This window comes from Oncorhynchus gorbuscha, linkage group LG05 (genome assembly GCF_021184085.1).
Source record: "Oncorhynchus gorbuscha isolate QuinsamMale2020 ecotype Even-year linkage group LG05, OgorEven_v1.0, whole genome shotgun sequence".
NCBI lineage: Eukaryota > Metazoa > Chordata > Actinopteri > Salmoniformes > Salmonidae > Oncorhynchus > Oncorhynchus gorbuscha.
In genome coordinates, this window is record NC_060177.1 from 37,658,003 (window position 1) to 37,681,848 (window position 23,846).

At 44.6% G+C, this 23,846-nt stretch overlaps 1 protein-coding gene across 18 annotated transcripts in view; it reads right to left on the minus strand.

Annotated features, from left to right (window-relative positions):
• Window positions 1–1,853: 1,853 nt before the first annotated feature.
• The window catches only part of LOC124035922 (cyclic nucleotide-gated cation channel beta-1-like), an 80,349-nt gene continuing 58,356 nt past the window's right edge, over window positions 1,854–23,846 (minus strand). For 14 of the 18 annotated variants that reach the window (XM_046349838.1, XM_046349835.1, XM_046349834.1 and 11 more), the window contains 24 exons: window positions 23,755–23,796; window positions 21,076–23,157; window positions 19,768–19,971; window positions 18,563–18,577; window positions 17,381–17,582; window positions 17,232–17,265; window positions 14,666–14,834; window positions 14,489–14,506; window positions 14,299–14,400; window positions 13,869–14,017; window positions 13,501–13,707; window positions 12,484–12,692; window positions 12,183–12,233; window positions 11,980–12,066; window positions 11,731–11,795; window positions 11,391–11,513; window positions 11,059–11,200; window positions 10,726–10,885; window positions 10,442–10,539; window positions 10,064–10,147; window positions 9,778–9,896; window positions 9,404–9,550; window positions 2,339–2,522; window positions 1,854–2,135 (listed from right to left, as the gene is read on the minus strand). In XM_046349838.1, coding sequence (XP_046205794.1) covers window positions 1,920–2,135; window positions 2,339–2,522; window positions 9,404–9,550; window positions 9,778–9,896; window positions 10,064–10,147; window positions 10,442–10,539; window positions 10,726–10,885; window positions 11,059–11,200; window positions 11,391–11,513; window positions 11,731–11,795; window positions 11,980–12,066; window positions 12,183–12,233; window positions 12,484–12,692; window positions 13,501–13,707; window positions 13,869–14,017; window positions 14,299–14,400; window positions 14,489–14,506; window positions 14,666–14,834; window positions 17,232–17,265; window positions 17,381–17,582; window positions 18,563–18,577; window positions 19,768–19,971; window positions 21,076–23,157; window positions 23,755–23,796 — 4,909 coding nt within the window. In that variant the 3' untranslated portion in view covers window positions 1,854–1,919. The remainder of the gene's footprint in view (window positions 2,136–2,338; window positions 2,523–9,403; window positions 9,551–9,777; window positions 9,897–10,063; window positions 10,148–10,441; window positions 10,540–10,725; window positions 10,886–11,058; window positions 11,201–11,390; window positions 11,514–11,730; window positions 11,796–11,979; window positions 12,067–12,182; window positions 12,234–12,483; window positions 12,693–13,500; window positions 13,708–13,868; window positions 14,018–14,298; window positions 14,401–14,488; window positions 14,507–14,665; window positions 14,835–17,231; window positions 17,266–17,380; window positions 17,583–18,562; window positions 18,578–19,767; window positions 19,972–21,075; window positions 23,158–23,754; window positions 23,797–23,846) is intronic. The other 4 variants (XM_046349840.1, XM_046349837.1, XM_046349841.1 and 1 more) reach the window with 4 other exon arrangements.

A 23,846-nucleotide genomic window follows, 5' to 3' on the forward strand; every position in this document is an offset into this window, starting at 1 on the left:
TCGACTGATATACATCCACATTAAAAACTTGAAATATGGGCATAATCCCTGAGCGTTATGCTTAAGGGCTGGATTCAATCCATGTCACGGAAGTATCTAGGAAGATCCACGTTAAAATGTCAAGGTCATTTTCGATTGAGCCGACACGTGCATGGTTTAACCATGAATCTAGTATCGGCGAATGCGGGAACATATAATGCTGATCTTCCTTGATATCCTACTTCTGCGATACGGATCGAATCTAGTCCTAAATCTTCTAATAGCACCTAGGCATCTTTTTATGGCTGAAGTATGCTATGGTGTGTAAAAAAGAACCCACTATGACAACCCACTATGTGCCTGACTTAAGGTCACTGATAGATATGGGAAGGGGTTGGAAAGTTAACTGTAATGTCAGTTCAAATGTGACTCCTACCACAAGTAAGCACACACTTCATCACACCCTGAGATGTAAGCACAGAATTGGACAGAGGTTAGTTCTGAGGCTTGCTCAGCATTGTTTTATTCCCGCCTTTTTATTCTGCCTTTCCCCGTTTTGGTTGAGACGGACACAATGAACACTTCCTCTGGCTTTCTGCACCTCTTCCTGCTCATACACACTCATTTCCACATTTTACACACACACTCTCTCTGACCTCGAAAACTCAAACTCAGTAAAATCATTGAAACCCATTTGAGCTCCTGCTGTGTCAGACAGGAGGACACATGGCATGACCCTGAATCAGCCAATCAGATTTCGACTAGTGTGATGCGTCACGGCACCAAAGAAAACCAACACAGGACCACTCACTCTTAAGAGTTCAAATACGAAATAAAAAAAAGTTTTCCCATATACCTCAGATAAGAGAAACACAGATGTTTTCCCAAAGATTAAATGCTAAACATACCAGTGTTCACTCTTGTGACACAGACTACAAAAGAAAATGGCCTCTCTTTTAAAATGGAATGGCTAAAGAAATATAGAAACCAGCAACGCCTAGGTTTTGGTTAAGGCCATATTGCCTCTGTCACAGGTACTTGGGGAGAGTGGCAGTACTTCGAAGCAGGAAGCAGTAGGAGACCTGGAGCTAAGCCCCCTGGGTAATGGAGTTTTATAACAAGGCTATATAGGATTATGAAGCATCAATAAGGATTAAAGGGGCAATCTGCAGTTGCAACATAATTGTTTTGTACATTTAAATGAAGGATATGTACCCACTAATTATTGAAGAATATAACTTATAATGTCTCATGAGTTTAGTTCAACTGTCATACCATTTCAGAACCCAAAATAATAAATTTGTTTTACTTCAATGTTTTAAACAAAAAAAAAATGCATAACACTACATTTTGATATCATGGATGGTCAATCCTTCCATCCATAGCTCTGTCTATGAATTTGACAGTGGTTACATTTCTCCATCCCTCAGCGTTTTACCGAAAAAGAGACGGGAAGTACTCGTTATTGTTTCAATTGCTAATTGCCGCTTTAAGGTACTAAAACGCAGTTAACACACACAACATCAGTGAGACCACGAGAGAGTGAGGGACAGAAGGGGCACATAGAATATGACAGGATAACGCTGTAAAGTGAACTTAACCCAAGGGGGGCATATGCCGTGTTCACGTCATGTCGGAAACTCAGACATTTCCGACTTGCTTACTCGTTATAGAAAGATAATACTCGAGTTTCCCACTTGGGAAGTATCAGAATCTACCAATAGAAAGCTCTACGCAAATAACTTACGTTCATATTAACTCGGAGATCCAGAGTTTCTGACATGAAGTGAACTCGGCAATAGGGAAATATATATATATATTTTTTACCATTTCGGTCTGAAATCTCAGTCAAAATACACACAGAAGAGTATAGAAGAGTAGCGGGTGATCACAACATTTCTTCCCCTTCTCTTTCTCTCAATTTCCTTCTCAGTCTCCTTCTACTTCTTCTCCATCTCCTCCTCTTCATCTCCAGGCTTCTGCTCGACGGACAGGAGCTCCTCGCCTTTGTGACGGCGTGTCATGCGGATGAGCATCATACTGTCGGTCGTCTCGGAAACCGCATCTTCGTCATCCTCGACCTGGGCATCTGTAGGGGGGATGGGGGAGCGACGGTGCACCATCGGGGAGGGAGGAGGTATGGGGAGTCCAGAGGACTGGGGGTAGAGGGCGTTTTGGGTGTGAGAGAGAGAGAGAGAGAACAAAGATTGATTTCAGACCATTTTCCATCCACCCACAAGAAAGAGAGAGAGTATGAGGGAGGGTGTGAGAAGGGAGAGTTGGGGACAGACACAGAGGTAGGTGTGTTGTGTGTATGACACTAGGTGTGTGCATGTAAATGCATGCGTGTGCTGTTTACCTCAGTCTCGGTAGGTTTGTAGCCCTCTTTCAGCTTGGCGAAGGTGCCCTTAATGCCTGCTTGTTCTGTAATCACCAGGGCTGCTTTGAACAGCTTGGGGGTCTCTGGCCTGTCTGGGATCACCTCGGCAGTGTCCTTCACCTCGGCCTTTTCCTCTGGCTTCTTATCCTTCGTCAGCATTTTCCTGGAAAGGGAGGAAGGCAGGGAGAAGTTGTGGTCAGGTCCGTCAGACTGAGGTAAAGCTTTTAGATATGGTGTCACTGTGCATACACACTGTGTACATTGATGCATTTTGTGTGCTTGAAACATTTAGGCATGCACACATGTGGCATACAAACGCAAACTAATACACTGTATACAGTTGAAGTCGGAAGTTTACATACACCTTAACCGAATACATTTCAACTCAGTTTTTCAAAATTCCTGACATTTAATCAGAGTAAAAATTCCCTGTCTTAGGTCAGTTAGGATCACCACTTTATTTTAAGAATGTGAAATGTCAGAATAATAGTAGAGAGAATGATTTCTTTCAGATTTGATTTCTTTCATTACATTCCCAGTGGGTCAGAAGTTTACATGCACTCAATTAGTACTTTGTAGAATTGTCTTTAAATTGTTTAACTTGGGTCAAATGTTTTGGGTAGCCTTCCACAAGCTTCCCACAATAAGTTGGGCAAATTTTGGCCCATTCCTCCTGACAGAGATGGTGTAACTGAGTCAGGTTTGTAGGACTCCTTGCTCGCACATGCTTTTTCAGTTCTGCCCACAAATGTTCTATGGGATGAGGTCAGGGCTTTGTAATGGCCACTCCAATACCTTGCCTTTTTTGTCCTTAAGCCATTTGCCACAACTTTGGAAGTATGCTTTGGGTCATTGTCCATTTGGAAGACCCATTTCCGACCAAACTTTGACTTCCTGACTGATGTCTTGAGATGTTGCTTCAATATATCTACATAATTTTCATTCCTGGTGATGCTATCTATTTTGAGAAGTGCACCAGTCCCTCCTGCAGCAAATCACCCCCAATACATGATGCTGCCACCCCCGTGCTTCACGGTTGGCATGGTGTTCTTCGGCTTGCAAGCCTCCCCCTTTTGCCTCCAAACATAACGATGGTCATTATGGCCAAACAGTTCTATTTTTGTTTCATCAGACCAAAGGAAATTTCTCCAAAAAGTAGTCAGGTCAGTCAGACTGAGGTAAAGTCCCCATGTGCAGTTGCAAACCGTAGTCTGTGTTTTTTATGGCGGTTTTGGAGCACTGGCTTCTTCTCGCTGAGCGGCCTTTCAGGTCATGTCGGAATAGGACTTGTTCTACTGTGGATATCAAACCGTAGTCTGTGTTTTTTTATGGCGGTTTTGGAGCACTGCCTTCTTCTCGCTGAGCGGTCTTTCAGGACATGTCGGTATAGGACTTGTTCTACTGTGGATATAGATACCGTTGTACCTGTTTCCACCTGCATCTTCATACGGCCATTTGCTGTTGTTCTGGGATTGATTTGCACTTTTCGCACCAAAGTGCATTCATCTCTAGGAGACAGTTTTCTCCTTCCTGAGCGGTATGACGGCTGCGTGGTCCCATGTACTTGCGTACTATTGTTTGTAAAGATAAACGTGGTTGTAACAGCGTTCTTCGTTTGTAGAAAGAGAGTCGGACCGAAATGCAGCGTGGTGGTTACTCATGACTTTAATGAAAAAAGCGATACATGAAATAACTTATAGATACAAAAACAACAAACGGAACGTGAAACCTAATACAGCCTATCTGGTGAACACTACACAGAGACAGGAACAATCACCCACGGAATACAAAGTGAAACCCATGCTACCTAAATACGGTTCCCCATCAGAGACAACAAGAATCACCTGACTCTGATTGAGAACCGCCTCAGGCAGCCAAGCCTATACTAGACACACCCCTCATCAACCACAATCCCAATGCCTACAAAAACCCCAATACGACAATACAATAACCCCATGTCACACCCTGGCCTGAACAAATAATTAAAGAAAACACAAAATACTAAGACCAAGGCGTGACAGAACCCCCCGCCCCCTAAGGTGCGGACTCCCGGACGCACCTCAAAACCATAGGGAGGGTCCGGGTGGGAGTTTGTCCATGGTGGCAGTTCCGGCTCGGGACGTGGACCCCACTCTATTAATGTCCTAGTTCCTCCCCTTCGCGTCCTGGGATAATCCATCCTCGCCGCCGACCATGGCCTAATAGTCCTCACCCAGAACCCCACTGAACTAAGGAGCAGCTCGTGACTGAGGGGCAGCTCGTGACTGAGGGGCAGCTCGTGACTGAGGGACAGCTTGGGACTGAGGGACAGCTCGGGACTGAGGGACAGCTCGGGACTGAGGGGAAGCTCGGGACTGAGGAGCAGCTCAGGACTGGGGGGCAGCTCGGGACTGAGGGGCAGCTCGGGACTGAGGGGCAGCTCAGGACTGAGAGGAAGCCCAGTACTGAGAGGAAGCCCAGTACTGAGATGAAGCTCAGGTAGGTAGCCGGCTCCGGTAGATCCTGGCTGGCTGGCAGATCTGGAAGATTCTGGTTGACTAGCAGATCTGGAGGATTCTGGTTGACTGGCAGATCTGGAAGAGACTGCTTGACTGGCAGATCTGGAAGAGACTGGTTGACTGGCAGATCTGGAAGAATCTGGTTGACTGGCAGATCTAGAAGATCATGGCTGACTGGCGGATCTAGCTGCTCTATGCTGACTGACAGCTCTGGCTGCTTTATGCCGACTGACAGCTCTGGCTGCTTCATACAGACTGACAGCTCTGGCTGCTTCATACAGACTGACAGCTCTGGCTGCTTCATGCAGACTGACAGCTCTGGCTGCTTCATACAGACTGACAGCTCTGACTGCTTCATACAGACTGACAGCTCTGACTGCTCCATGCAGGCTGACAGCTCTGACTGCTTCATACAGACTGACAGCTCTGGCTGCTTTATGCAGACTGACAGCTCTGACTGCTCCATGCAGGCTGACAGCACCCTGCAGACTGGCAGCTCCTTGCATACTGACAGCTCCTTGCAGACTGACAGCTCCTTGCAGACTGGCAGCTCTTTGCAGACTGACAGCTTTGGCTGCTTCATGCAGACTGACATCTCTGGCTGCTTCATGCAGACTGACAGCTCAGGCTGCTCCGAACAGGCAGGAGGCTCTGGATAGACCGGACCGTGCAGGCGCACTGGAGCTCTTGAGCACCGAGCCTGCCCAACCTTACCTGGCTCGATGCCCACTCTAGCCCGGCCAATACGAAGGGCTGGTTTGAACCGCACCGGGCTATGCACCCGCACTGGAAACACTGTGCGCTCCATAGCATAACACGGTGCCTGCCCGGTCTCTCTAGCCCCCCGGTAAGCACAGGGAGTTTGCACAGGTCTCCTACCTGGCATAGCCATACTCCCTGTAATCCCCCCCCCCAAATTTTTTGGGCTGCTTTTCGGGCTTCCATCCGCGTCGCCGTGCTGCCTCCTCATACCAGCGCCTCTCCGCTTTTATCGCCTCCAGTTCTACCTTGGGACGGCGATATTCTCCAGGCTGAGCCCAGGGTCCTTTTCCGTCTAATATCTCCTCCCAAGTCCAGAAGTCCTTTGATCGCTGCTCCTCACAATTAACAGGGAGAGTTGGCTCAGGTCTGACTCCTGACTCTGCCACTCTCTCCCTGAGCCCTCCCCCAATACATTTTTGGGGGTGACTTTCGGGTTTCTTTCTGCGCCGCAGTGTCTTTCTCTTCGACTCCATTCTCCTATAGCCCTCTTCGCACTGCTCCAGCGAATCCCAGGCGGGCTCCGGCACTCTCTCTGGGTCGACCGCCCACCTGTCTATTTCTTCCCACGTTGTATACTCCATACCTCTGCTGTCCATAACGTCTTCCCATGTCCATTCTCTGAATAATTCATCCTCCTTTCGCTGCTCATGCTGTCGCTGCCTGTTACCACGCCACTCGGTCCATGTGTGGTGGGTGATTCTGTAACGGCGTTCTTCGTTTGTAGAAAGAGAGTCGGACCGAAATGCAGCATGGTGGTTACTCATGACTTTAATAAAAAAAGCGATACATGAAATAACTTGTAGATACAAAAACAACAAACGGAACGTGAAACCTAATAAAGCCTATCTGGTGAACACTACACAGAGACAGGAACAATCACCCACGAAATACAAAGTGAAACCCATGCTACCTAAATACGGTTCCCCATCAGAGACAACAAGAATCACCTGACTCTGATTGAGAACCGCCTCAGGCAGCCAAGCCTATACTAGACACACCCCTCATCAACCACAATCCCAATGCCTACAAAAACCCCAATACGACAATACAATAACCTCATGTCACACCCTGGCCTGAACAAATAATTAAAGAAAACACAAAATACTAAGACCAAGGCGTGACAGTGGTACCCTGAGGAATTTGGAAATTGGTCACAGGGATGAACCAGACTTGTGGGGGTCCACAATTTGACTGTGCCTTTAAACAGCTTGGAAAATTCCAGAAACTGATGTCATGGCTTTAGAAGCATCATTTTAGTCAATTGGGGGTGTACCTGTGGATGTATTTCATGGCCTACCTTCAAACTCAGTGCCTCTTAGCTTGACATCATAGGAAAATCAAAAGAAAACTGTCAAGACCTCAGAATGTTTTTGTAGACCTCCACAAGTCTGGTTCGTCATTGGGAGCAATTTCCAAAAGCCTGAAGGTACCACGTTCATCTGCACAAACAATAATACGCAAGTATAAACATCATGGGACCACGCAGCTGTCATACTGCTCAGAAAGGAGGTGCATTCTGTCTCCTAGAGATGAGCGTACTTTGGTGCGAAAAGTGCAAATCAATCCCAGAACAACAGCAAAGGCCCTTGTGAAGGTGCTGGAGGAAACAGGTACAAAAGTATCTATATCCACAGTAAAATGAGTCCTATATCGACATAACCTGAAAGGCTGCTAAGCAAGGAAGAAACCACTGCTCCAAAACCGCCATAAAAAAAGCCTGACTACAGTTTGCAACTGCACATGGGGGCAAAGATCATACTTTTTGGAGAAATGTCCTCTGGTCTGATGAAACAAAAATAGAACTGTTTGGCCATAATGACCATCGTTATGTTTGGAGGCAAAAGGGGGAGGCTTGCAAGCCGAAGAATACCATCCCAACCGTGAAGCACGGGGATGGCAGCATCATGTTGTGGGAGTGCTTTGCTGCAGGAGGGACTGGTGCACTTCACAAAATAGATAGCATCATGAGGAATGAAAATTATGTAGATATATTGAAGCAACATCTCAAGACATCAGTCGGGAAGTTAAAGCTTGGTCACAAATGGATATTGCAAAAAAGGACAACAAATTCAAGGTATTGGAGTGGCCATCACAAAGCCCTGACTTCAATCCTAAGGATAAGGGGATGGCAGAACTGAAAAAGTGTGCGCCAGCAAGGAGGCCTACAAACCTGACTCAGTTGCACCAGCTCAGAAATGGGTCAAAATTCACCCAATTTATTGTGGGAAGCTTGTTGAAGGCTACCCGAACCGTTTGACCAATGTTAAGCAATTTAAAAGCAATGCTACCAAATACTAATTGAGTATATGTAAACTTCTGACCCACTGGGAATGTGATAAAATAATTCAAATTTGAAATAAATCATTCTCTCTATTATTATTCTGACATTTCACATTCTTAAAATAAAATGGTAATCCTAACTGACCAAAGACAGGGAATTTTTAAAATGTATTTGGCTAAGGTGTATGTAAACTTCTGACTTCAACTGTATATATACAGTACCAGTCAAAGGTTAGGTGTGTCAAAGGACACACCTACTCATTCCAGGGTTTTTCTTGATTTTGACTATTTTCTACATTGTATAATAATAGTGCTGACATCAAAACTATAAAATAACACATATGGGAACATGTAGTAAACAAAAAAGTGTTGAACAAAAAAGTTAATTAAAAAAGAAATATATATATTTTTTACAATTGAGTTTCTTCAAAGTAGCCACCCTTTGCCTTGATGGCAGCTTTGTACACTCTTGGCATTCTCTCAACCAGCTTCATGAGGTAGTCACCTGGAAAGCATTAATTTCTTAATGCGTTTGAGCCACAGTTGTGTTGTGACAAGGTATGGGTGGTATACAGACAATAGCCCTATTTGGTAAAATACCAAGTCCATATTATAGCAAGAACAGCTCAAATAAGCAAAGAGAAACAACAATCCATCTTTACTTTAAGACATGAAGGTGCTCAGCATATGTGGGAACTCCAAAAGCATTCCTCATGAAGCTGGCTGAGAGGATACCAAGAGTGTGCAAAGCTGTCATCATGGAAAAGGGTGGCTACTTTGAAGAATCTAAAATCTATTTTGATTTGTTTAACACTTTTTTGGTTAAATATATATATATAAATAAATAAATAAATATATATAAATAAAAAAAATAAATAAATATACACACACACACACACACACACACACACACACACACACACACACACACACACACACACACACACACACACACACACACACACACACACACACACACACACACACACACACACACACACACACACACACACACACACTGCACCTCCCTGTCCTCACTTATGAGGTAAATTGATGCCACGGATGAGTTAGAGCAGGTCATGAGACTGTCTGTTTATCCAGACATTATTCCCTCCTAACTTCTGCCTGCCTCTCACTTAAACCAATAATACTTCATCAGGAGCTCAAACTCCTCGTAACCATGATCAGTGAGAGAGAATTACAGTAGAGAGGGAAAGAGATAGAGATACAGAGTGGACGAACAGACAGAGGGAGATAGTGACAGATGGATAGTGGCAGATGGAGGAAGAGATGAAGTGGAGAGATAGAGGCTATGGTAAAGAGAGAGAAAGAGAGAGCACCTTAACCATCCCCATCCACCCTTCCCCCGAGACTCATATCCCACTTCCCAGCCCATCCATTTGACCTTCCCCCTCAGGCCTTTTGGCTGTGTCCTGGGTAAGAAGAGAGGGATAGGTGAACTGGAAAAGGTAGGAACGTTGGATTCGAGAGGTCACCCCCTCACTTGGCCTTCTTGCGGAGGAGTTTCTGGGACTCGGGGTAGTGCACCAGGATGTCTGAGAGGTCCCTCTTATCCAGGATGAAGAGGTTCGCGAATCCGTGAGCCATCACATTGGCCGTGCGTCTGTTCCCCCCGCCCCCTGCCAGCAAGCTGTCCAATCGGAGAACATATATGGGTTACACGCCAAACAAACACCAAACGCATGCTTAGAAACATTCTAGAGGCAAGCTTGAGACGTAGCATGCACACTGTCGCATGCATGAGTGCTGAAACAGGTTCATTGGGATTGTGTACAATGTACAGCCCTTAGATATTCCAATACATGATACTGTATACGAGGAAAAGATTTGGACCAGTGATTAAGGGGGAGCTCTCACCTGATTTCTCCAAACACAGAGCCGGCCCTGATTGTCACAAACACAGTCTTCAAATCAGGTCCTCCCACCACCTGAACCTCCCCCTGCTTGATGATATACATCTCCCTGCCGATCTCACCCTGCCCACATGGGACACACAGCACATTATATCAGATCATAGCGAAGGCACACAGGTACAATTAGAGGTACGGTTTACAGAGGGAGAATGGACCATGTGCAAGTGATTTAGGCTAAGCTTGGGGTAAAGCTGTGATGGGAGGGTGAGGGCATCACTCCACAGGCCTACCTTTTTACAGACAAAGTCCCCAGGCAGGTAGACCACAGACTTGAGCCTCATCAACATGTCAAAGATCATCTGTCTGTCACAGCCCTGGAATAGAGAGAAAGAAAGAAAGAAAGAGAGAGAGAGAGAGAGAGAGAGGGGGGGCAGATATAGAGGCAGTGAATGGAGAGACATGAAAGAGGGAGTTTAGCACAATTGGAGAGAAAAAAAGAGAACGAAAGAGGGAGCGAGAGAGGCAGGGAATGGAGAGACATGAAAGAGGGAGTTTAGTACAATTGGAGAGAAAAAAAGAGAACGAAAGAGAGAGCGAGAGAGTATAGTATGTATTATTGAAGATTTGACAAAGACGAGGGCTGCAATGGACTCTTTCCCTCCCCTTACCTGGAACAGGGCCACTTTACTCACGATGGAGTAGTTAACATCCACAGCCATGTCCATCCTCATCTTATCCGGCAGCTGAATCAACAGCTCCTGCTCATCTGTAGAGCGAGAGCGAGACCAAGAGGCAGCAAGAGGGAAAAAAGGTAAGGTGGGAGGCAGATGGGCAGAGAGAAGGAGAGAGTTAGGGGGATGGTGAGCGAGCAAATAGGCCAATAACAGAAAACAATATCTTCGTAACATATCGACATGCAGCACTCTCACAACATTTAGCCAACGTTCCTCACCCAGCATGCCCTGTATTTTCCAGGTATAGTCGTACCAGGTCTTGACTCGGTTCTGGACCTCTGTGGGGATGTGGTAGGAGGTCATGTACTTGATGGTGTTGTCCATACAGGCCCGGTAGTAGTTCTGACCCGCCGTGGCAGCCCCCACCACATCTCTCATCTGGAACAACAGCAGAACAACAAGCCTTATGTTCAGTAGGCATGAAACGGAAACAAAACGCTCAGAAACAAGAACGTACGATCTGAGCCATCAATCTGAGCCATTATTTTCTGCTGGAAAAGGTTTTGCTGTGGCATGCCCCAATGAACACGGATTGTCTTCGCTGCACCTACCTGACCAATCATGATGGAGAAAGCAAAGACGCCAACAAAATAGTTGACGAGCTGGAATGTGATCTCAAACACGGTGGTTGGGTCCGGGAGACCACCGATGGTGATCAGGGTCTTTACAGCAAAGTAGTAACACCGGATATAACTGGGCAGACAGACAGAGGCACTGTATACACACAGATGTCCGACAAATACACACACACGTCTGGGATAAATGAACATTTCTAAAGGTGACCGCAGAAGAGGACTTGGAAAAAGCTGGATGTTTTGTGGTAATGTGGTTGGTGTGAGGGTTTTTCGGCCGTTTTGTGACTGTTTAGCGGTGTTCTCCTCACCTGTTCCCTTTGCCATTGTAGACCCACTTAGTGGACCCCAGCCCCTCATAGTCAGAACCCCAATAGAACAGACAGGCGTTGATGTGGAGAGAATACAACAGGTAGGAAGTGGTCAGGATCACTCTGAGAGGGAGAGAGAGAGAGGAGGGGAATGACAAAAAGTTACTAGAGCTCAGTAAGGGCTACAGCATCCTCTGCTGGCTAATTATGTGTATTGCATGTTGAATGTGTCTGTGTGGGGTTTTCTCTGCTGAGTGTTTTGTCTTGAGCTAATGTCCTGTGTAGAGTATGTATGTGTGGTTGATGGTCAGAGTGTGTTCTATGTGTCCCTCTCTGGGACCTGTAGATGTAGGCTTTCTTCATGACTGCTTCCAAACGGTCGTTGAACTCAAAGAAAGCCATGTACTGAAACGGAGAAAGAGAGGTGTCAATCACTAAGGTCTAAGCACTCCTGTGTGTGTGTGTGTGTGTGTGTGTGTGTGTGTGTGTGTGTGTGTGTGTGTGTGTGTGTGTGTGTGTGTGTGTGTGTGTGTGTGTGTGTGTGTGTGTGTGTGTGTGTGTGTGTGTGTGTGTGTGTGTGTGTGTGTACCTTCAGTAGGCGGGGGAATCTGAGAAGGGAGTTAACGCCAGTAAAGTAGTAAAATATCTCCATGGGGAACATACTGACACAATCCATCTGAAAGACAAATAATTCCTTTACAAACCAACACTCCTCACATCCATCTGAGAAATATAGAGTTACTTGTCTACTAGCCCAGTCAACAAGGAGAAACAGTGTAGCTTCAGCCTCACCTTGAATCGTTCTGTTGTCATGTAGTTGTCTCTCATGTCCTTTTTGTCACACTGCAAGAAAAGAGAAGAAATTAGAACATCATTTAGTTCCTTGTATCTATAAATGTGTATATGTCTGTGCGTTTTAGAGGTGTTTCTGAATCTGTGTGTATGATTGTCTGTGTTGGCATACATTTTCTAGTACTACTTGTCGTAGAGGGCCAGTTTGTGTGAGGGCCTGTCTGTGTGTATGTACCTGTCTGTATAAGCATGGTGCATATGTGATTGCCTACAGTATATGTGAGGATCCAGATCCCCTTACCACAATATCTCCTCCGCGTACAAACTCCAGGCGGGGCTGAAAGACCAGGATGTCGGTGATGTAAATAAGGTCACAGGTGTAGTCCATTAACAGCCACCAGTAGATGTTGTCTGCAGTCTGGTAGGGGAAGGCCCAGCGCACCGGGATCAGCCACACGTTCCAGTTCCACGCCATCATCACAAAGAACAGCCACACCACGTAGACCAGGTCTACAGGGAGACGAGAGGCACAAACAGAGCAGAGCAGAGTCAACTACAACGTGAATATAAAAACTCAGTGGGGGCTAAAAGGTATATTAGGATTTCATTACATTAGTATCAGGGCCCAAGGTCAGGTTGGTAAAGATAGTTCATATTTTATTGTCAATATTCAGAAGTGAGATGGGCCTGTAAGAGGCGCACTCATCAGCCAGTTGGTCATTTTTATTTGTATTTTATTTCACCTTTATTTAATGAGGCAAGTCATGTCGGTAAAGTACCATTATGTGTTGTATAGGAATGTATAATGGAACAGGGGTATGTGGTAGTAAAATTGGTGAGGGATATTATCCACTATTCTAAAGGTTGGTCCTGGATACTGATTAGCTGAAAGCCGTGGTATATTAGATTGTATACCATGGGTATGGCAAGAAATGACTTGTTTACTGTTCTGGGGTTTGTAGCATATGGCTAATATACCACGGCTAAGGGCTGTATGCAGGCAATACCGCGTTGCATTGGGCCTAAGAACAGCCCTTAAAAGTGGTATATTGGCAATATACCACACCCCCCTAGGGCCATATCACTTAAATATACCATGGGCGTGACCCAAAATGACTTGTTTATTGTATAATTATGTTGATAACTAGTTTATAATAGCAGTAAAGCACCTCAGGGGTTTGTGGTTTATGGCCAGTATACTACGGCTAAGGTTGTGTACCAAGGCACTCTGCGTTGCGTTGTGCATAAGAACAGCTCTTAGCCGTGGCCACCTCGGGCCTTAGTGCTTAAGTATAATATGTTTTGGTATATAGCTCACCAGTATAAGGGTCGATGCTGGAAGGGAAACGATAGTCCACTATGGTTTGAAGCCAACTAGGAAGTGGGGGCATTTTGGGAAGTTTGATGATTTTGATTGGGTATCCATAGAAGTCCCAGTACTCCTCCTCCTCTTCCTCCTCCACCGGGGCTGAGATGTCCTTGTCATCTTCTGGGGGAGGAGGGGGAGGGGGCGCCTTGGCTGGGGCTGGGATTGAGAGGTCAAAAGTTATAGGTTATGTGAAAATGGATGTGGGTCAGGGTTGCATTTGTACATTTTAGAAAATAATTTGGCAATTGTGTATTTTGCTTGTTGTAAGGTCAAGGGTCAGGGTCACAGGTTAAAGGTCATGCTTAGTGGTAACCTACAGGTTTGAGGGCTGTCTTCCTCAGATTCGTCAGGGTCCATCAGTTTTTCCTTCTTGCGGACCGTCCTCGCCTTAAACAGCTTGACCAGTGTAGTCACTCTCTCTTGGACAATCACACTGCCATAGCTGGCCGCTGATGCTGGACGATCCCTGCAGGATACGACATCATCAGAGAATGAGTGAGTCTGTGCAAGTGTACCATGCATGCAAGTGTGCATCCGTGTTTGTATTACAACAGGTTGGTGGCTTGGGGAGGACGGGCTGGAGCAGAATAGGTTGAGTGGTATCAAATACATAAAACACGTGGTTTACAAATGGTTGATGCCATTCCATTAACTCTGTTCCAGCCATTGTTAAGAGCTGTCCTCCGCTCAGCAGCCTCCACTGGTTTTGCATGCGTCTTGTGCATTTCCCTGTGTGGCATCACTCACCCATCTTCCACAGTCAGGAGGCCGGTCTGCATCTCCAAGTCATCAACACCAAAAATATCATCCTCTTCAGCACTTCTCTCTTCTACCGGGAGGAGCGAGCCACTAAAGGAAAGGCGATACAAGGTTAGGCAATAGGAGACAAAGAGACAAGGGTAGGATAAACTGCACAAACAAAGCTGCCACAACTTACTCTGCAGCCACAGCTTTGCTGAATGTGTGAGAAAAAAAGAGAGTGATATTAAGGCAATATGGCTAGTAAATTAAATGTTTGTCTGTCATTCTAGGCAAATCACCATAGAGCAAGTCTGTGCAGCTACTATAATCATCAGACAGGCTTTTGAAGCAGCAGAGTGTATAGTCAGTCTACCTGCGCTTGGTCCCGGGGGGGAGAGACACGGTCAGAGATATGGACAGGGGATCCTGGGAGGTGATGATCTGGGGGATGTTGAGACCCCCTCTCATCCCTACGTCTCTGTCCACATCCTCCACTTTAACCACTGGCAGCACATTCCCTCCTCTGTCCTTTCCAACGCTCCCTGAAGAACACGAGGAACTGTTTTCTATAACTCTAGAAAACTCACTCAAGAGAGTTGATACCTACCAACAACCCAGAACTATCAGATAAAAATTCTAGAAACAACACTTGAAAGCGTTCTAGAACTTTTGTATGACGACGAAAACACTCTCGAACCCAAGGGGTTTTGCTTAGCCCAGGGATAACTTCAGTACAACAGTAAAGAGGCTAATGTGAATTAACAGGTTTGGGAGAGTGCCAAGTGTGTCCCGGGGCTGTCATCGAGGCAGGGAGTGGCTACTTTGAAGAGTCTCAAATGTGGAGCGTGTTTTGATTTGTTTGGCACTTTTTTGGTTGCTACATGATCCCATATTTGTTATTTCATAGTTTTGATGTCTTCACTATTATTCTACAATGTATAAAAAAAGTCAAAAAGTCAAAAATAAAGAGGCCATCGTCATTGATGTGAAAGAACAGAACGACACAACACAGCACGACATGGCACAACCACGACACGGCATTGCACAACACAGAACAGCACGGCACAGGACATTTCACCCTAGAGGGTTCGGTTCACCTGAGCAGTGGGTGGATGGCTGCTGCTCTTCGAGATGAAGCAGGGTGCACGGTAGAGAGCATGATGGCAGAGATTTGGAGGGCGGTGGTCAAGGGGTCAGGGGTGAGGATGGGGTCAGGATGGGGTCGGGAGGTCTCAGTATAGGTGGAATTTGACTTAGTGCTCTGAGGAGACGGTTTATCTAATTTGACACTAGTTTTCCGAATCTAACTCCAGGTCTGCAGGGAGGGGCAGGCGTTGGGACAGGGGAAGGGAGTGTTACTCCTTGGAGACATCTTCCTGGGGTTGGGTTTGGGACACGGCATTTGGGTTAAGTCTGTTGAGGCGATTGAGTATCATTTGGCAGTACTGTCGTGCCTGCTTGGGTAGCTCGGACATCTCATTTTTTAGCAGGGTTAACTCTTCTGGCAGGGCGGGCATGGACAGTTTTGGAGGGTTCAGGTTGTTGTCGCGTAGCAACTTGGTGAGATTGTCGAGGCACTGGCAGGCGTGGGGGATATGCCTAAGCAGGCTTCTGATTGGAGAGCAATTGGAGGGCACTGGGCGGCGACATGGTCAGACAGCCAATCAGATCAATACAATTGAGCAAAACAGGAAGTCATGTTAAGATCGAAAATGTTAGAGTAGTAGTTAGTAGTAGTAGTTTTAATGTCTGGTAATTGTGCTGTCATATACAATATATATATATATATACAAAGTATGTGTACACCCCTTCAAATTAGTTGATTCGACTATTTCAGCCATACCCGTTGCTGACAGGTGAATAGAATCAAACACACAGCCATGCAATCTCCAAAGATAAACATTGGCAGTAGAATAGCCTAACTGAAGAGCTCAGTGACCTTCAACGTGGCACCATCATACAATAGGATGCCACCTTTCCATCAAGTCAGTTTGTCAGATTTCTGACCTACTAGAGCTGCCCTGGTCAACTGTCAACTATTGTGAAGTGGAAACGTCTCGGAGCAACAACGGCTCAGCTGTGAAGTGGTAGGCAACACCAGCTCACAGAACGGGACATTTGAGTGCTGAAGAGTAAAAATCGTCTGTTCTCGGTTGCAACACTCACTACCGAGTTCCAAACTGCCTCTGGAAGCAACGTCAGCACAAGAACTGTTCATCGGGAGCTTCATAAAATGGGTGTCCATGGCCGAGTAGCCGTACACACAAGCCTAAGATCAGCATGTGCAATGCCAAGTGTGGGCTGGAGTGGTGTAAAGCTTAACGCCATTGGACTCTGTAGCATTGGAAATGCGTTCTCTGGAGTGATGAATCACATTTCACCATCTGGTAGGAGAACGCTACCTGCCCCAATGCCTAGTGCCAACTGTAAAGTTTGGTGGGGAGGATTAATGGTTTTGGGCGGTTTTTCATGGTTCGGGCTAAGCCCCTTAGTTCCTGTGAAGGGAAATCTTAGCGCTACAGCATACAATGACATTCTAGACAATTTTGTGCTTCCAACTTTGTGGCAACAGTTTGGGGAAGGCTCTTTCCTGTTTCAGCATGACAATGCCCCCGTGCACAAAGCGAGGTCCATACAGAAATGACCTCAACCTAATCGGACACATTTGGGGTGAATTAGAACTCCGACTGCGAGCCATGCCTAATCGCCCAACATCAGTGCCCGACCTCACTAATGCTCTTGTGGTCCCTGCAGCAATTGCTCTTGTGGAAAATCTTCAATGGAGGCTGTTATAGCAGCAAAGGGGAGACCAACTCCATAACAATCCCCATAATACTGGAATGAGATGTTTGATGAGCAGGTGTCCACATACTTTACTATATACACTGCTGTTCAGCATTGATGAATATCCTCTCATTACATGAAGCAGGAAGACTCACCTTCACACCCTGCTTCGTCGGCACTTTCCTCTTCCTGCAATGAGAGCAGTGAGCATAAAAAACATTCTCCATAGTAATAGCGTTAGTAACACCCATGAAACTACAGTGTAATAACAAGGATATCTGTTGGCTGTTAAAATGTTCCCTACCTGAGTTGCGGCAGTGGGTGGAGTCTTCTGGTCAGCTGGTTCTGGCTGTTCGGTCACTGCCGCTGAGGGAGACTGTTTATTTTGCGGCTCTGGTTCTGGGGAGGCCTCTCTGGGGGTAGACACTGGGGGGCTTGATTCGACTGACTCCGCCTCTGCCTCAACCTCGGACAACCCCTCGGCTGGACACACATCCATCAGGCACCTGGAGAGGGAGTGTGGTCCGATCAGTGCAGCTTTACTGTGTGTGTAGCCAATAGGAGTAGCGTTGAACACTGAGAGAACCTATCAATTCAATCTTAGTGCTGGATGTGAAGCAGAGAAAATAATTAGGACAAACACACATCCACCTAGCTCTGGTCCAGGGCGTTAGAGCTGCTTGCTAGAAAGCTCCGCGTTACCATAGGCATATGCACTCTGGGCATACAGAGTAAGATGTCAAGATGCAATGTCTCGCAATTGCAGATAATGAATTCTCCACTGCTAAGAAAATCATTTATATCCGTCACTGAAACAGATGCAGCCAACAACAATGTAGACTAATTGTTCTCTATTACACAACTTACTCAGAACCCATGGGGGGGGGATCTCTCTGAATATTGTTCTCTAAAGCCTATGTGGTCTCCTTCTTCCGTGACTGTTTGCCTCGTAACTGTGGCAAACGCATTGTAAAATACAGTGTGTGATCTCACCCTCACAACAAATAATCCTGCAGTTTTGTCTGATATCTGATAACCGGATTGGTTGTTTTGGAGGACAAACTTTGGCACTTGATGTGAACTATGACTGCCCTGACAATCACAGGGCATAAATCATCAGGACAACCATCGACAACTAGATCAGACGGGTATGAATGGGAGGATTCCGGGCAATGTTGCCACAGCTGCATTGAATTATCAAGATAACATTTGTCATTCGGGACTGTGAGGATGGATACTGGGGAGAGGGATCGACTTAGATGTTGTCTTTGAATTGGCTTCTGTCTGTTTGACATTGGGTTAGATCTCAACTATGTTTTTTTTTTAAATGAATGAAGCAATTGTTTTGTGTAGAAAAATAAGAAGACTAAGTTAAACATATCCCAGACTAGTCATTACATAGCCTCGCCGCCGGCCCGCCAATGACAATACAGTATCTGGAGACTAAGTCATTCTTAAGGGTCTAAATTTGTTTTTTAGAACCTACCTTTTCAGGTCCACTCTGATTCAATGAGGAATTGGCGGCACAAGGCAATACAAGAGACATGTCAAACTGAATAAGATCTTTTCTCACCATTACTATCAGCTCTCAAGCTCGGCACAAAGCACTGTTGTTAGGCCTATGGACTGTTGCTTTAGCATTCTACAGTCTCCAAAGACTGAACAGCAGATAGCACTAAAGCTGCTTAGTGAATTCATTGCTCAACCTCCAAGTGATAGCTGTAACAGCGTAATCAATGTTGTACAGTGCCTTCAGAAAGTATTCACACCCCTTGACCCCCCCCCCCACACTATTGTTATTTTACTGCTGCTCTTTAATTATTATAATTTTTAAAAATATAAAAAATAAAAAAATCTTAAAACTGCATTATTGGTTAAGGGCTTGTAAAGTAAGCATTTCACTGTATCGTCTACACCTCTTGTATTCGGTCGGTGCATGTAACTAATACAATTTCATTTGATTTGAAGATCTATGACAAGACTTGAAAATGGCTGTCTTGCAATGATCATCAACCAACTTGACTGAACTTGAAGAATTTACAAAATAATAATGTGCAAATATTGTACAATATCTTGGAGACTTACTCAGAATGACTCACAGCTGCCAAAGGTGATTCTGACATGTATTGACTCAGGGTTGTGAATACTTTAAGTAAATTAGATATTTCTGTACTTCATTTTCAATAAATGTGCAAAAATGTCTAAAAACACATTTTCACTTTGTTATTATAGGTTATTGTTTGTAGCTGGGAGAGAAAAAAAAAACATTTAATCAATTTCTAATTCAGGCTGTACCACAACAAAATGTGGAAAAAGTCAAGGGGTATGAATATTTTCTGAAGGCACTGTATGATATCATAACATAGCCTTTCATTACTAAGTCTTCGCCTGCTCAGCTTCATATCTCAGTGTTTATTCTACTATGCGTGGGATAATTCCCAAGGAAGAATCTACCACCTAGCATGACTGGGGATGGACGTTACCTCTGAACACTCAAAATAGTCATCTTAAACTCCACAGAATAAATCAATCCCTCTTTGGCCGTTTGGTTTCAGTAAAAGCCACAAAGCTGAGCGTATGTGGGGACAGCAAACCGTTTAGCCACATGGGAATGCCATGACGCAGTGAGTAGCCTTGGTGTTAAAAAACAAAGCAGGAATAAGCCTCTACCTGCTAAATGATTTGGCTTACTCGGTGATCTTATTTTCCACTTTAGGCTCCACAGCTTTAACTTTGTTGTCTTCAGATATCTCATTGTCTTCAGCAACTACAATATCCATCAGAGTATTGTCTTCAACGCTCAGAATATTCTCAACGACAGTAACCTCTATGGCTTTATTTTTCTCGGGACTTTTATTCTCCATGCTCTCGTCGCTCTCGTGAAGCAGTTTCAACCTGGACGATTTGACCATGAGAAGGTTTAGGAATTAGACATTCAAATGCTATCGTTTACCAACTCTATCAGCACTCAAGCTGGGGAGAAAGCGCAGCATGGAATGTCGGCTTTGAATCCATGCAGAGTTAATGTGCCAAATAAGGCGTGACCAATGAATAATCTGTTAACAATATGTGTTACCATAAATCGTAACATTGTTCAGCTTTACAAGTTTGTGCCCAAACACTGTCTATATATACTGAACAAAAATATAAACACAACATGTAAAGTGTTGGTCCCATGTTTCATGAGCTGAAGTAAAAGATCCCAGAAATGTTCCACAAAAAGCTGATTTCTCTCAAATGTTGTGCACAAATTTGTTTACATCCCTGTTAGTGAGCATTTCTCCTTTGCCAAGATTATCCATCCACCTGACAGGTGTGGCATATCAAGAAGCCGATTAAACAGCTTGATCATTACCAAGGTACATCTTGTGCTGGGGACAATAAAAGGCCTAAAATGTATAGTTCTGTCTCAAGTTTCGAGAGAGCATGCATTCAGCAGTATTTATGTCTGTAATAAATCCCTCTTGTGTGGAAAAACTCATTATGATTGGCTGGACCTGGACCAGGCCCACCCATGGCTTCACCCCTGCCCAATCAAGTGAAATCCATAGTTTAGGGCCTAATATATTTATTTCAATTGACTGATTTCCTTCTATGAACTATAACTCAGGAAAATCGTTGAAATTGTTTCATGTCGCGTTTATATTTCTGTTCAGTATAGATGAAGCTGGTTGAGTTTTTGTTTTCATGGTCCTTCGAGACAGAAAATGTAATTTAATTTTTCGTACAGGTCTTGTACCTGTTGTCCCAATCATGCTCCATTGAGCAAGTTTCAAAGTTGACACCAACCCCTTTGTCCCCATAGTTTAAGAAAAATCAAGTTACACCTTAGCCCGACCTTCAACTGGTTAGGTAAAAGGCGCAAAGCATTAAAGCTGTACATCTGTGACATTGGGTACCATGAGGAATGCGTAGCCTAGTTTCTATGGCATCAAAGCACAACTTCTCAGCACATTCCAAAGCGGGAATAAGCCTCTATCGGGTAAGGATTCAGCTTACTCAGTGATCTTATTGTCCTCTGTAAGCTCCAAAGCGTCAATGTGGTCCTCAACGACAATATTTTCCTCAGCAACATTTATGTCTTGGTTGACCGTTTTCTCCTCTGATATTTGACTGTCTTCAGTGATTGTAATAATGACTGAAACTTCTGCTATCTTATTCTTCCCAGGACATCTGTTCGCCCGAGATATCTTATTCTCTACAGTTACTATTTTCTCCTCTGCAACATTTCTGGCTTCATCGATTGTTTTCTTATTGGATATTTCCCGCATAGTATTCTGTTCATTCATTTTAATTTTCACAATGACTGTCACCTCTTCTGTTATTTGATTGTCTATAGATATCTTATTATCCTGCGTGGTCGTAATGCCTTCATCAGTCTCCGTTTCCTCAACGACGGTAATCTCGTCTGTAAACGATGGAATCTTATTTTCCTCAGAACTTTCATTTTCCTCTGCTCCTTTAGTCTCCGCAGATATCGTCTCTCCGACGGCCATCTCTCCAACCGCTATATTCCTATCAGAAGATGTCTTGTCCTTATTTACATGCTTTCCCTCAGGTATCTTGATATCCGGTGTTAGGATGCTCTCTTCAATCTTAATTTTCTCAACGGCAGTAACCTTTGTCTTATTCTTATCAGGTCCTTTATATTCCACTTGACCTGTTGTCTCCTCTGACATCTTATTTTCCTGTTTCGTGGTATTTTCTCCAGCGTTCTGAATGATTTCCTCAATGACCTCAATAACCTCATCTGTAACCTCTGGTATTTTGTTATCGTCAGGACTTTTATTTTCCTCCGTTACTTCTGTCTCATATATCTCCTCTCCACTGACTATATTCTCCACTGTGGTCATATTCTGATCATAATCTTCTGTGACTGTAACCTCTGTTACTTTCGTCTCTTTAGAGACTATACTATTCTCCTCAGCAGCAACTTTTTTGTCTTCGTTTATATTTTTGTCCTCAAATATCTTATTGTGTTGTATAATGGTGTTCTCTTCAACCGTCTTAATTTTCTCAACAACGGTAACCTCTGTTACTTTCTCCTTGTCAGGATTTTCATTTTCCTCTGCTCCTTTAGTCTCCGCACAAATCATCTCTCCGACGGCCATCTCTCCAACCGCTATATTCCTATCAGAAGATGTCTTGTCCTTATTTACATGCTTTCCCTCAGGTATCTTGATATCCGGTGTTAGGATGCTCTCTTCAATCTTAATTTTCTCAACGGCAGTAACCTTTGTCTTATTCTTATCAGGTCCTTTATATTCCACTTGACCTGTTGTCTCCTCTGACATCTTATTTTCCTGTTTCGTGGTATTTTCTCCAGCGTTCTGAATGATTTCCTCAATGACCTCAATAACCTCATCTGTAACCTCTGGTATTTTGTTATCGTCAGGACTTTTCTTTTCCTCTGTTACTTCTGTCTCAGATATCTCCTCTCCTATGACTATATCCTCCACTGCGGTTGTATTCTGTTCAACATTCCTGATGACCTCATTGACTGTTACCATAGGTATATTCTCTTCAGTGACTACATTCTCATCAGCAGCAACTTTTTTGTTTTCGTGTACATTTTTCTCCTTCGATATCTTATTGTCTTGTGTGGTCATACTCTGTTCAATGATCTTGACTTTCTCAGCGTCCGTAACCGCAGATACTTTAGCCTTGTCCGGATTTTCATTTTCCTCTGTTACTTTTGTCTCCTCAGATATCTTATCGTCAGTAATTATATTCTCTTCGGGAACAACTTTTGTGTCTTCGTGGAAATGACTCTCTTTTGATACCTCACACGCCACTAGGGCCGTATTCTGTTCAAGGTTCTTCATTTCCTCAGTGATTGTAACCTCTATTATTTTCGTCTCAGATATCGTACTATCCTGTCTAGTCATATTATCTTCAGTTTTTGGAACTATTTTCTCAAATACCGTAACCTCCTCTGTTACTATATTCTCCTCAGATGCAACCCTTTTGTCTTCATTGAAATGAATCTGAATAGGTATCTTATTGTCCTCGGTTATCTTATTCTCTTCGGGACTCTCAATGTCCATGATCCCGTCGCTCTCCGCCTGAAGCATCTGCAACCTGGACGGTGTGCAGAAGGGGACAAACAGAGCTTCAGACAGTCTCAGACAGTTAGACAGTCATAAACCGTAGTTTTAAACATGTACAGAGCTCGATTTTACACATCAGTTTTCAATAGTGCTCCCCAAATAGTGGGCAACACCAATATTGATCATTTTAGGGCTTAATCCGCTTATTGAGGGTGCCTTGAAACTCCAGTCACCCCTGTAATTTGAACGGCTGCATCCATATCACGAAGAGCAGACAAACAGCAGACAAACAGAGCCCCTCAGCCCTCCAGAATGTATGTAGGCTACTGTGCAGCAGTCTTAGAAATCTCAAGCTCCGTATCCTATCAAACATCTGGTTAATGAGTCAAACTGTAGAGGGAAGAGGATGGGATCAAAGGTTTGGATGTGAGATGTTAACATGCTTGAGATAGAGGCTGCCCCTAACTACAGATTTCGGATCAGATTAGACGACCCCTGACTGTAATCTTAACCATTAGGGTGGCGATTTAATGTTTGACACCAGAGAGAAGTGGTTAAGGGCAACATTCATCTACTCTGCTGCGGATAGAAGCGTGGAAGGGTAACGGGGAGTAGGAGCGGGACTTACTCAGGGTCTTCCTCGTTCTCTTCCTCCTGGATATTGGGCAGTCTTTGCAAAACAGACAGTGAGCAGGATGATTATTAAGGGTCGTCTCATTG